The following is a 14,420-nucleotide window of genomic DNA, read 5'->3' as shown; positions in this document are numbered from 1 at the left end:
TTTTTGTTCTTGGGGCAGGGTGTTGGTGTTTTAATTTTATACATAATTGTACCTGCAGTTTATTGCAGACACAAACATTATTTGATATTTAAATACTTGATGTGTGTGCACAAACAAGTAGTTGGATGCCTGTCTGCTAATATTCCCATCCTGAGTATGAAAATATGGGCACAGTTCTTTGTGGTTGAAAATTTAAATTATTTCAAAGCAGACCATCACTAAAAATCAGCCCACAAACTTCTAGGTATACAGTGTATATTATCTACTGGAGGAGTGGTGAAAAACATGTGATTCAAATTGTAAGTTCTATAGTTCTTTTAGTCTGTCAAAACATTGCAAATTTATAAAAATACAAGGCCAAGCAACAGAAGAGGACAAGAATGACTAAACCAGACTTAGGAATTGGTTGGAGCTATTTTTGATTTTCTCTTATATATGAGTTTTGGGGGAGGGAGGGTTTTTTAAAATAATGTAGCTTTTGTGGGGTTTATTTTGTTTCTCTCTGAGCTCCAGGATACTTACTTATCTATAGGTAATAAGCATCATTCAATTATGCAGTGTATTAAATGACAGAATGAATAAACTTCTGCAGACAGAAGGTTAAATACCATGGAGAAGTTATGAAAGGAAACTGTAAATAAGTAACCAGCCTATGGCATTAAGCAGGATTACAGTGGTTGACATGAACTGAAGTATTCACTGCAATATACTTAAAATCCTATGTAGAGTTCTCAGCAAAGGAAAGTTTAAGAGCCTCTTTGCTGAACAATCCACATACTGAACTAGACATTCACAAAAGAAACAGGATAACTTCTTTTCTCTGTTGTAGGCCCCCTCAGTATAAGACCATTACTCTAGATCGAGGACAGGATGGTCTAGGCTTTAGTATTGTGGGAGGATATGGCAGTCCTCATGGAGATTTACCCATCTACGTTAAGACAGTATTTGCAAAGGTAAGTGCACAGGTGTAAAACTACTCAAACATTTCAGTGCTCATGCTCAGCAGCTGATTTATTAATATCGCCTGGGGAAAAGCCAGTGGGTTCTGGACTGTTTATTTTATTGTTTGTCTTCTCCAAGCAGGAATGCAGATACCATTTTAAATTGTGTCTGCAGTTTGAGGCTTTAAGTAAACTGGGCCCAATTTTCAGAATTCCCATTTGCTCCTAGCAAACATTTGGATTTGAGGTTGTGATTTAGTTGTCCACTTTGGACAATTGCACCCTCCCCTTCCCCCGTTTAGTTTGCATTCTCTTCAAGCAGTGCTTGGGGTTAATTTGAATTATTTGCAATGAATATTGGAATCAAATATAGGCCAGAAACACTGGATCCAAATCTTAACTTTGGAGAAGTTCACATCCTCATCTGAACTTGGTGTATAAAGCAGGCCTGAGTCAGATAACCAAGTTGGAAGACCTCCATACCTTGACGTTTAGGTTCAGATCTGGATTCGATTTCTAATTTGAATTGTTGAGAACTTTGCCAGCCAAACCAAGATGGCTGAAGGAGTTTAAAAATTCCATAGATCTGACTTATAGAATGTATGTAGTACATCGTTCCCATGCTGTAAATTTCATTCCACTAATAAGGTGATGAGGACTTTCATGAATCCACCTGGTTAGTTTGCAAAGTGGAAACTTTATGCAAAAACCTATAGGCAGGTAGAACCAGCACCTACTAAGGACAAAATGAGCCTGGGTTTGTAATAGTGAAAACTGATCAGCGTAGCCTTTCTCAAGCAGAAAAGTTTAATGTGTGCTGTATATTGAACCCACCTTACTAAGACCCTCTTTAGATTTCTCTTTGAACAGCTATAAAACCAGGAGTTTCAGAAATGCATGTCTGCAGTTACATGCTGTTTAATTTCAGGGTGCAGCAGCAGAGGACGGACGGCTGAAGAGAGGGGATCAAATCATTGCTGTCAATGGGCAGAGCTTAGAAGGGGTGACCCATGAAGAAGCAGTTGCTCTTCTAAAAAGGACAAAAGGGACTGTCACTCTGACTGTTCTCTCATGAATTGGCTGTCCAAAGAATAGGATCAACAAGATCCCATTATCTACATTCCACATAGCAAAGTTTATGTAGCCATCTTACTAGTCCAGCTTGACCAGACTGTTACGTCACTGAAGAAAAAATAACACTTAATTGTATTTTTGAACACAATAGAAGTATTTGTCCTACTGTCGAATCACTGGGATGGGCTTATGTAGTCTCTGGCAAAGACTTAAGGTTTTTTATTATTATTGTAATGAATACAGTGATCCACCAGAACATAAAAGTTTACATTAGTAACCGCATTGGAAAACTGGAATGTTTTGCAAAGAGGCTTTGAATATTTGAGATAGGTGTGGGAGGGAGAATGTGTGCACTAAACAGTCAAGGGGGAAGGAGATAACTAAGGATATTTAAAAAGCAGAAATAAAGTCACAGGAGGAACAACAGTTGAACAAAAGAAGGTAGATGGAAAAACTAGTTAGAAAGTCAGTGCTGCTAATTCCATGCTCCAGAAGCAAAATAATGGAGAGGTAGGGTTGGTTTTTTTTTGGTGCTCAGGGGTTGAAAAATCCACTTGCAGGAAACTTTCCCTGGTGAATGAGGGAGCCCTACTGCACCTGCAATATCACAAGGATTTAGGCTTCCCTTTTAAAGTAGTGAAGTTCCTAAACTTGGTGGGTGTGAAGATAATGTTCCCGATGTGAACAGTAAAATGAACACTGTCCTTTTCCTAAGTTTGCAGAAAGGCAGCTCCAGTGTCACTGCTGCTCAGAGCTTCTTGAAGCAACAGCACAAATTAACCACTCTGGCTAGCTTCCGGGTCACTAGTCAGAGCCCAGTGGAAACAGGTGTGGAGTCAATTTCATGCTGCTGCGATTGCTCTAAGCCAGTGGTGGACAACCTACGGCCCACAGGCCACATGCAACCCATCACGGTAATCTGATTGCAGGCCGTAAGACATTTTGCTGACGTTGACCATCCCCAGGCCTGGGTCCCTGCAGCTCCCAGTGGGCGGGAAAGGCAAACTGTGACTGCTACTGGGAGCTGCGGGGAGCCATGCCTGCGGATGCTCGATGCCAGGAAAATGTCTCGTGGCCCACAATCAGATTACCCTGATGGGCCACATGTGGCTCACCACTGCTGTAAGCAGAAGCAGATACTGAAGACATTCAGAGAGGAGGAGGACCCAAAAGAAGGGATAGAGGAGGGGTAGAGTAATAAAGACCCCCCTCCAGTAGAGAGGAGTCCAAAAGTAGGGCAAAGGATAGAGGTTCCTCTACATCTTCACCCTAGTCAGAAAGCATGCAGGAGGGGAAAGGATGGGCAGAGAAAGAAGTCCCTTAGTCCTTCCAGCTGCTGGAAGGAGTTCTAAATTATTGAACGCTTACAAGGCAGACACTGATATGTAAGATGGAGCCCTGTAAAGATCTAGGAACAATGCTCCTGGCTTCTCACTATAAAGTGTTGTCCCTGGACCTTACTTGTGGATTCCCTAACGGTCAGTTTCCCCACTTTTGCCTCATATGTGTCTGCTTGGTCAAGCCCCATCTGTGATTGAACCTTGTCACTAAATACAATATGTCTTTAAAACCTTTAGAGAGGAAGAAATGTCAAAGGGCATGTGAGCACTGGTGTTCCTTTAGGCTAGGGTGCTTCCCACGATGTACATTCATGTAGCTGCAAGATTGCATATTGACCAGCAAACACCTATAGCAGCTGGAGCACCATGTCAGTTGTTTATAATATTTAATTATTGAGTTCTAAAGCGGGGGCACATTCAAACTGTGCTAGAGAAATATGCAATTTTACTGAGTGAAAAACAGCAGGGTTAGGAGTGTTTGAGAGCTACTACTTGTGAATTGATAGCTAAATATAAGTGGATTAACTAAAAAATCCCTCTTTTTCAATAATTATTTGAGATGTTACAATACAATAGGCTAAGAAAAACAGATGGTGCCAGTACTTGAGGCAACTGGTGATGCATTATTAGCCTGTACTCATTCCAGTGTAGTGTGTGAAATGTCTAAGTTAGAGTATGTAAAGTCTCTTCAAATATTATCTATATTTGTAACAGAAGTAGTGTACAGATATTTTATTATTGCCTTTGTGTCTAAATGCAGGATTCAAGAAAATAAATATGAAGCTGTAAGTGGTGAATTAATAAAGTTACAGGTGTATTTGTGGTTGCTTTGTGATGGAGTTGTTTTTTTCCATTATTAAAGGGTTGGTATTAGGCCCACAATTTAGGTTTTGTAAAATAACATCATCAGATTTAACAAAACTGGGATTAATGCTATAAATGCATCAAGGATTCTTTTAACTTTTCCACTAAAAACTATATTTAAATGTTGCATAGTTGCATTCCAGACACTGCAGTACTGTCTTCCAGCTAATTCTGGAGAACCAGACATCAAAACTGACTAGAACAGAGGTTCTCAAACTGTGGTCCGTGGACCACCCGTGGTCTGCAAGCTCCATTCAGGTGGTCCGCGGATAGTTCCCTCTAAGATGCGCTCCTGGGCGACCGCACATGAGAGAATGAAGGACCACCCACCTAATTAGTGGAGCTGCGCAGGCATGGCTCTGCTAATTAGGTTCCTGGACCCTGGAAAGGATTCACAGGTAAGGTGAGGTAGTGGCCTTGGGGGGAATAGGCAGTAATTGGGAAGGGGCAGTGGGGTGAGAAGAGGGAGTGGGGGGGGGATTTGGGACAGGACTGCAGTGGCCAGAGAGGGCACATACATCACATTAGAAAGGTAAGACTAATTATTATTAAAATATGAGTTGTGTGCTTTTATTTGTAGAACAAACAATGTTGTTTATTATTAGGGTTTTTTTTTATATAGCGCTTTTATCCAAAGCGCTTCACAATAGTTAGCTGGCGGTACAGACAACATTTGGAAAGATCATTAAGTAGTCTGCCAAGACCCTCAGCAATTTTCAAGTGGTTCGCAAAAAAAGACGTTTGAGAACCATTGGACTAGAAGTAAATGTGAAATTGGCAAGTTCTTTTTCTCCAAGTTGTCAAATGGAAAAATCAGTGAAAATAAAATTAGATTAGGGACACAGGAATTGCCAGAGCAGTGACCCAGCTAGACAGTCTTTGACTATGGCTATACTGCTTCCTCAGAGAAACGCACAAGATGCCACATAGTGGACAACTATGGAATAACTTATGCTGCAGTGTATACACCAATCACTGATGGCAAGGGGCTGATTATCCAGCCAAACTTTTTTTTCTCTTTCATCATTGTGTAGTTAACCCTATCTAACGTAATTGGACTCGGTCCTGCAAGGTGCTAAGCCCTGTGGCCCTGATTCTGCAAAGCACTCATTTTTTAGTTACTTTGATGGCTCTATTCCTGTGCTTAAAGTTAAGTAGTGCTTTGGAGGATTGGCATCAGAAGGAAGGCTCAACATTTCAGATGGCCAAGCCCGTAGAGATGTCTCACCCTTTAGTTGAATCCTGCTAAGTGCTTGACTTTTAATAAGATAAACAGATGTGTGAAAAATGTGGGTCTGGATTGAACACAGCTGACATGCAGGGGTGCAAATTTCTCACCCCCGGCAATGATAGTCCTGTTTTGCAAGAGGCTGTCAGTCAGGGAAAGAAGGCTTTAATTTGTGGTTGGGGTTCAGGGCTATCCCTAGCAATTCTGGGGCCCTACGCACCCCCCCATACACACACACATTCACCGGCAGCACGGCTGAGGCCAGGTCACTACATTCCCGTTGCCGGTGAGTGCAGGCCCAGCCCAGCTGAAGATCTCGCGGGGGTGGGGCTGGGAGGGGGCCCAGGGGGAGAGGTCGGGGGGTGTTTGTAGGGGCAGGACCCTGGGGAAGAGCTGGAGCAGCACGCAGCTGCGCAGGGCACCAGGAAATATGGTGCCCCAAATTTCCTGGTGCCCTACACAGCTGCATGCTTTGCATAGGGGTAAGGACAGCCCTGTTGGGGTTTCACAGCGGGCCAGATCAGTGCTGAATCCAGTGGGGTTGAGATTATTCATCCTCTGCAGGAATCACGCCCATAAAAACAAGAACATGAGCTGTATATTACATGGCAAAAATTGCACCTGCTTAATGGGCCTATTTGTTCTGCTCTTCAGTGGCAAAGGGGCACGTACTGTTGCATGAACAGAGCACAATGGCTAAATATTCAGCAATGATTAACCAAACTGTTACGTTTTGCAAATCCAGTATTTTGCCAAGCTAGAAGATGTAATCCATGTTACACAGTTCTTTTCCTTTCCACTGATTTGTAGAAACAAAACCCACATTTTTGTAGAATGGCTAAGCTATTTCTGTATATCAAGTATTAGATGATCATAATGGTCCCTTCTGACCTTAGTATCTATGAGTCTATTTCTTGCCCATGGCACATATGATACAGTTGGGAAGAGATGAAGACTTACTTTTACAAATGTTACTAAGGACGTTGCACACAGGGACCACTTTAGTGCATAAAAGCCTTTAAAACGACATTATACATATATTTATTTTTGTTCCTTTCCAACTACTGGATCATGGATCTGCCATGGCACCTTTACAGATCTCAAATGTTTGGAGCTACTGGTCACTATAGTAAGGTTGGTGTAAGCATGTAACAATATCCTATTGATTTTAGCAAAACTTCCACTTACTGACAGTGGATACACAAATTTCAAACTTTATTGTAATAATGTCTCTGGTGATGGAATATGACCTCGTTTCTACTGTAGAACTAGGACAAGCTTCCCTTTGAATTGTTTTCCTCCTCCCCTGCCCTCAACCTTTCTTTTCACTAGGGAAAATGCTTCCACAATGGGATCAATATTGTTATTCCTGACAGAATAATAATTTGAAACTATACATAAAAAGTGGATGCGGTTCCCCTAATAATGCTGAATAGCAATTAAAGAGAACGGATATGAGATTAGACAGTGCAGACCCTGAAAACTTTGTTTACATTTCAGAGGGAAGATACTGGCACGCTACAACCTTTCTTTATTTTTGCTTGACTGCTGTTTTTTATTGTCAGCATTGTCATTCCAAAAAATTACTTTAGTGACAAAATGTTTTTACAAGAAAGAAACCCACCTAATCTTCTCCTTTGAGCCACATTTTAGAAAACAGCCTTTAGCAATAAAATCTGTGCGACGCAGTGACGGTATTAGATCAGGAATAGTGAGTTCTGTACAAAAGATTTTTTTTAAAGGTCATGAATGTGCGATTTGCATTACTTATCAATATAACTAACCTTAAATAACTGAGTGCTATACTAGAGGTGTTAGTGTCTGATTGCATTTAGAAGCTGAAAGGGCATCTGTGGTTAGGTGATCGCAAACATCATTCGCCTGCCGCAGAATTAGCAGCTGGCCTGCTAAAAGCAGGTGAGGACCAGTTTCAATTTCAGTGCTCAGCGAGTAAATGTCTGACTTGTTATCCACTTATTTAAGAATGCATTCTGATTGGGTAAAAACTATGTTTATTTGGAAACATTGTTTAATTTTTTTCTTTCTCTGCCCATCTTGGCAGACTTAACCAGCCCTATGCATTCAGCATGTAAAAATAGTCCACAGAGTAATGGGATAGCTCAACACAGCTATTGTGATACATAGTTTTTTGTCTATTCATGGTGCTTTTGTGCACTTCACTTGGGAAGTGGGTTAAATCTAGAACTTATTCCATGGGAGGAAGCATGAGTTCTAATTTTGGCTCTGCCAGACAGCTGGCTTGACCCTGAATAAATCACTTGGTCTACACATCTGCCCACACCCAACTGAGATTAAGGAATTTGGGAACTTTCTATTAGCACTTAAAGTGCAGGCTTAGTACTAAACCCAAATAGTAAATACAGTAATTTTCAAACAGCTGATGAAGTGGAAAATGAATGAGGTCTATGATAATGTATGCAGGTTTTATGTAACTATTTATTAGAGTGTTTTTCAGCAGAAAAAAACCTAAAGTAAAGCTGTAGTACTTCACATGGCATCCATAACAAACAGGTGTGTTAGCCATGGGGGTTTCTGTGATAATACAACAATGCCTAAAGTCTACCCATCACATATTAACGTATTTCATTTGGTTTAATTTTTCATATTAAAACAGTTGGCTCTCTTTGGTTTACAATTCTTCTAACACTCTGGTATTTCTGTAAAGATCAATAACATGTGAATAATTGTGTGTGGAAGGGAACAGGAGCTGGGGGTGAAAATGTAGCCAGGGCCTGGGACGTACAGTAGATGGGGCAACAATCACTGATTCTTGTGTGTGGCTCATCTACCCATATTCATTTTCCTTCTGAGTCATCCCAAACTTCATGATCCTGTCTCTACCTTTTCTTACTGACCAGGTTCTGCAGCACACCCTGTGGGCCAGATTTTCAGCCTGTACTCAACCGTGCCTTGGTTTTTGGCAACTGCAGTTTTTTGGGTACAAATGAGGATGTGCTTTAAATGAATTAGACAGCTCATGAGATGCATAGATGTTGAGATGATATGAGTACTCATACATAATATTTGCCATGAACTTGCATCTGCAAGAATTGACTCTCAAGAACCACAGAGTCAGAGGATACTGATCCCTGTCACAGGGTAAGGGTATTATTAACCTTTGCGATCCAGGTCACGTGTTCGAGGTAGACCTTTCAGTTCATGATGTGTCACCCTTCGGTGTAGTTATGACTCCCAAGTATTTCCAGCAGACAAAATGGAAGCTGGGTTTTCAAAATCTGATTCTTTAACTCAAAGACTCCGTACAGGCACAAAGAAATATTGTTTGAATGAAATTATTCTGAGGATTAAAGCGAGGCTAGTTTCAAATATGTACTAATCTTTGCCAGTTCTGTTACCTGCAACAAACAAGAATAATATAACTCCTTATATTAGATTTCTCCTTAGGAAGTCCACCAATTGGGATATCACATTGGATATGTCAGTTTTTTTAGCTTGGGATTGACATAGGGCAAGTGACAAGTATTCATGGAGTAAAATTAAGGTTATGCACAGTTGTTAATCATAGAATATCAAGGTTGGAAGGGACCTGAGGGGGTCATCTAGTCCAACCCCCTGCTCAAAGCAGGACCAGTCCCCAATTTTTGCCCCAGACCCTTAAATGGCCCCCTCAAGGATTGAACTCACAACCCTGGGTTTAGCAGGCCAATGCTCAAACCGTTGTTTTGGGGTGAGCTTGCTGCACGTGCAGAGATAGGCAGACGGTGCATACTTAATTATTATGAACACTACAAAGCTTTAAATTTATTAGTAAAACCTCATTTGAATATAAAATACAGCACCATGTGTTCATTTGAGCCCAGGTCCTACGTGCGTAACAGGGGGAGCTAGGTTTCTGGTTTTGCTCTAGCTAATTTCAGGGAGGGAAGCTGTGTCCCGTGCACAGTTCTCATGATTTTTTCCCCTCAAAACCAACTGTAGGGGCTCCAGCAGGGCGAGAGCACAGCCCACGTACTTCTCCTTTTCATATACAACAATCCAATCATAATCTTCTTTTTGTCAGTCATTGATGCACTTTTACTATTGATAGAGGCTAGATCCAAGTCTGGATTTGTGTCCTTCCCCTTCAGACACACACACACACACGTACACTTATGAACAAAGGGGTCATCTGTAAAATTTGCTCCAGGTTCACATTTCTAGTATGTCCAATTCAATGGCATTTTCACCCTTAGTTTTGGGTTGGCCCACTCTTTAGTATAAATAGTCACGCTAAACACTAGAACGTGTATGGTTTTGATGTCATCTTTGTTTAAGCTTTATGTACAAATATGCAAGACCCAACTCCCTGTGTACACTGCTGCTCAAGCAGGGTTCTGAATGGCTTCTTAACAGAAGGCCCCATAAGTGGGCACCCAAAACACTTTACCTAATGCCTATACAGTACACTTTTCAATATAAGTAACACAACAAAGGAAGGTTTCAGAGTAACAGCTGTGTTAGTCTGTATTCGCAAAAAGAAAAGGAGTACTCGTGGCACCTTAGAGACCAACCAATAATAAATAAATAAATAAATTGGTTAGTCTCTAAGGTGCCACAAGTACTCCTTTTCTTACAACAAAGGAAGAAAAATATCAGGGGGGAGATGGATGACATCTGTGAAGCATGATTGTGTGATAGGAATTCTTTCAATGAAGTTATTCATAACTTAATGCACAGTGCTCTTGATAATGTAACCTTTCCAATGACAGGAGAGGTAACATTTTTTCAGAAATCACTTAAGTATATTGACACATTGGACAGTTTTTACCATGATGCACACACCTCAGCCAAAACCCTTCTACTGACTCACTACAGAGCAAGTTAAACTTTAGCAACCGAGTGGACCTTTCATGCGCCAATTTATCAAGTGCTGTGCACAGTAATGAGTTAGATACGAGTAGTACAGCAACTCCTCACTTAAAGTTGTCCCGGTTAACGTTGATTCGTTGCTGATCAATTAGGGAACATGTATGTAATCCAGTGCCTGCATCTGCACCCACAGTTGGGAATCTCCCTGGAACTAATGGGTTTGATTCACCACTGTTACTCCAGTTTCATGGCGGTATAATACCCTTAACGTTAGTGGCGTTACAGTGGCACACAGCTGGAATAATAGAGTGGGCCATCAAGCCCCGTTCACTGATGCCAAGTCCATGCTTATAATATTGGGGGCAATTTTTACTATTTAAGGGATAAATCTTGCCCACTCCTTCATGGCTACAGCGGGCCTACTGCTAACGGACCAAGAGGGGTTCATTAAACACGGTGGATGATTTGGGAAGCTTATTCACTCACCCTTGTGTGCTGCAGAGCACAGGATTCCCCTCCCCCCGTGAACTGGGGTGTTTCGGGGTGGGGCCGTGGCAGCCCAGCACCTGAGAGCGGAGGTGAAACTGGTGGCGCTGTAATAATGTGGCTCTATTGGCCACTTCTCCCACTCCCCCCATAGAAGAGGTGGGCTGCAGCCCTAGGGTCTGTGGCAAGCCCAAGGCTGCAGTAGCATGATGCCATTCCATGACCTGTGGCATCACAACTGCAGTCCCGGCCTTGATGAATCCCCCATTCACAGTTCTTATTTTATGACGCCCCATTCACTTGAGCTGAGTGCTGAGCTAAGCATAAGGCCTGACCGCAGTACCTGGGCCACAAAGACAGTTTAGGCCCTGGGCAGCTGCATGGGGGCAATCAGGAGGAATCCTCTTTCTGAGCTTCAGAGTGCTCATATACAGTCCCCCGCCCCTTAGGGCAAGATGGGGGATCTACAAAGGGAGCTCATGCAGAGCAAAGCTTGGTGGCAGTGACTACTCATTCCCTACACCCAGTCCCTTGCCGACTCAGCAGAACCATACCAGTTCTGCTGCCAGGAGCTGTATAGAAATTGCAGCGTGGGGTCTCATGCCTAAGGAGGGCTGGAGAGCCCAAGCGCCAGCCCAAGATGGAACCTCAAAGTGACGTCTACACAGCTCTATTTAGCATGTGCCCCACGACCACAGGGCTGTGGACCCAGGCTCGAAGGCACACTCCCAGCTGCCGTGTAGACATACCCTAACCCCCCCCCTTAGTGATTTTCAAACTGGGCTATGAGTAGCTCTAGGGGTACCCGAGTTCGTGTCAGGGAGTACACAAGAAAAACCCTGTAACAGTGGACAATCATAGGTGTAATTTGATTTCTATGGGGGAGAGGGGGGAGCGCAACAGGGCTCCTGGCCTGCAGCCGCTGCTCTCCAGATGCCCAGCTCTGAAGGCAGCGCTGCCGCCCGCAGCAGAGCAGAACTTCAGAGCTGGGCAGCCGGAGAGCAGCAGCTGCTGGCGGGGGTATTTACGTGGTTTGCTGCAGGCGAGGACTATTTTTTTAAATCCCACTCCTGTCCCACCTCGCAATATCCAGTCCCACATTGTTTATTGAAATTTTATCCTGCTCCTGCTATTATGGTAGTGGGTTCTACAGGGCCTGTGGGATCCCAGTCCCTCTCCAGGCCTCTAAAAGTGCCCCTGCAATTGTTCCTGGATGTGCTGCCCTCAGCAGATGTCTCCTCACCACAACCTACCCACTCCCTGAACTCCCATGCAGTGGGATGGGAACACCCCCAACCCTCCCCACTCACCCATGCAGAGGGATTGGAGTCCTCAGACATTCCTGCAAGGGGATGAGAGGACCCCAAATCTCTCCTTTGCCACCAAAGGGATTCAAAACCGCTAAACCTCCAGGCAATTGGCTGGAGAGCCCCTGCATTGTCATGCAGATGGGACAGAACACCCCCCACGCCCAGAGACAGGCAGAGAGCGCCCTCATTGCTAGCCTTACTTCTGCGCAGCTGCTGATGGGGGTGCTGCCTTCAGAATAGAGCCTGCAGCAGAGGCTTCATTCATTTTAATTAATTACAATAAAATGATATTGAACATTTCCAGTATAATGTTTACAACAAACAGAAACTTGTTTGAGGGATTATTTTTATCCAAATCAAAAGTATATATAATAAAATTGTTCATTATAATAATAAATAATAATAGTATCCTGGACAATATGCTCCAGGGCTTGTGCGTTGTGTTGCATTGTGTTATCCCTTACAGACCTTTTTTTTCTGTTTTACAGGTATATTATGATCCTATCGCAGATGGGGGGTACGCAGTAGACTACATTATTTGGAAAGGGGTACTCAGACTAAAAAGTTTGAAAACCACTGCCCAAACTAAGGAGACCTGTCTACTTGCATCTATGTATGTTAACTATTTTTCCTCTTTGACCACTAGATAGCACTAGAGAATCAAGGTAACTTGTCAGTAGTGTAGGATCTGAAAGTTTATTATGGCAGGGGGTGGGGGGGAACCAAACAAAAAAACAACCACCAGGACTGCCTTGCTCAGTGCTTTAACTCTGACCAGTGGCCTAATGGTGACTATTCAGACTATTCATGTGAGTTTATTGCACCTGCTCCTAGATTTAAAACTTCCATATAACCGCCTCCCCACTTAAACAAAATGAAATTAGCCAAACAGAGATAACTACATCCTCACTCCAGTCCTCTTCTCAATATTATAAGGCTTGCTCCAAAGCCCACTGAAATCAAGGGCCTTCAAAAGTGAATGCTTTGGAGGGTTAAACAATAATGATGACAACAACAAACAACCCAACAACCAAAAAGATAAGCATATGGTTGTCCTTTGTTCTTGAAATGAGTTCGAGCAAGAACTAAACAAAAAAATGTCAGTTATGCCTGTCACTTCTGAAGCTTCACTCCAGCCCTTATAAAATTCTCTGATACATTTTTGCTGAAAAGCTAAATTCAAGCCATGGTGACACAGATGAGGTTACATAGTACTATCACTGACTTTACTAGTGAAAACCCAGGAAGCACTACTAGTGACTGATTGTTTTAATTTAATGCTTTTAAAAGGGAAAGCAATAATGACACATTTCATCAATAAAAGACCATCTAAATCAATCCAATCAACTCCAGAGGCATGCATCAGAAAAGCGGAAGTTCACAGATGTTTGGATCATCATCTATTTGTACTGAATATGTATGTATGCCTGCCTGCCTGCATACGGCCCATCTTTTTCAACTGGCTCACATCCTGACACAGCAGAATCTAGTGTTTCATCTGTGCATTCTATACGCAAATTTTATGGCAGTCTGCAGGAATATACATACGCTGGAGTGTAGTACTTTGCCCACATAGTGATAAGAAATTTGCACCAAACTCTGTTAGCCCCTGAAAAATACGTGACTGGATACATTTTCAAAGCATTGTGCTGTAGGTACTCACAAATCCTGTTATTATTCATTAACAGGATTTGTACACATAATTCCCAGATGGTACTTTGAAAATTTACCTCTACAGTTAATGGCATGAACATGAAATGTTCCAGTTTGGAAGTGATTGATGGGAGCGTGGATGCAGTTAAACCTCCCATATGCTTATATCCAAGGGCAGATTTGTAATCAAGACAAGTCATCAAGCTCTAGTGTTTTGCTGATAAAATTATATTAAACAGATTAACACCCAAGCATATGCAATTATTCCAGAGGCTAATTTGCTGTAGGCATGCTTCATTTCCTTGACATTGGCCTTCAAGAACAGTACCTTGGCTGTTACTGATGAAGCTTTTCAGAGGCTCATGAGTCAATGCTGTTTAAACATGAAGAATTTCAGCCAGTGAGCTGTTTCTTCCAGAAATAACAACCTGTTATCAGATGGTGCAGGGGGAAGTCTTGAGGTTTGCTTGCAAACACAGCCCATCCAGAGCATCACTGCTTGACAGTTTTCTGTGGAAATTCAACTTTTCCTTTCAGTGACTGAAGGAAGAGCGTGTTTAAACATGATAAGGGATTAAGCAGTACTAAGGACTGATCATCTATTTCTCCACCATTAAAGTTGAATGAATACACCCCCTTGCCAATGCCCTCCATTCTGGCTTGAAGGGGCAAACTTTCCTTGGTGATAAGAGTC

The 14,420-nt window shown here is 42.4% G+C and overlaps 1 protein-coding gene across 17 annotated transcripts in view; it reads left to right on the top strand.

Annotated features, from left to right (window-relative positions):
* Nucleotides 1–4,178, top strand: part of MPDZ (multiple PDZ domain crumbs cell polarity complex component) — a 134,224-nt gene extending 130,046 nt beyond the window's left edge. For all 17 annotated transcript variants that reach the window (XM_073345394.1, XM_073345403.1, XM_073345400.1 and 14 more), the window contains 2 exons: nucleotides 830–953; nucleotides 1,870–4,178. In XM_073345394.1, the coding sequence (XP_073201495.1) occupies nucleotides 830–953; nucleotides 1,870–2,016 (271 nt within the window). In that variant the 3' untranslated portion in view covers nucleotides 2,017–4,178. The remainder of the gene's footprint in view (nucleotides 1–829; nucleotides 954–1,869) is intronic.
* Nucleotides 4,179–14,420: the final 10,242 nt, after the last annotated feature.

The sequence above is a fragment of the Lepidochelys kempii genome, chromosome 5 (genome assembly GCF_965140265.1).
Source record: "Lepidochelys kempii isolate rLepKem1 chromosome 5, rLepKem1.hap2, whole genome shotgun sequence".
Classification (NCBI taxonomy): Eukaryota; Metazoa; Chordata; order Testudines; family Cheloniidae; genus Lepidochelys; species Lepidochelys kempii.
The sequence above is the reverse complement of the archived record's forward strand: the minus strand, read 5'-3'. Positions and strand labels throughout refer to the sequence as shown.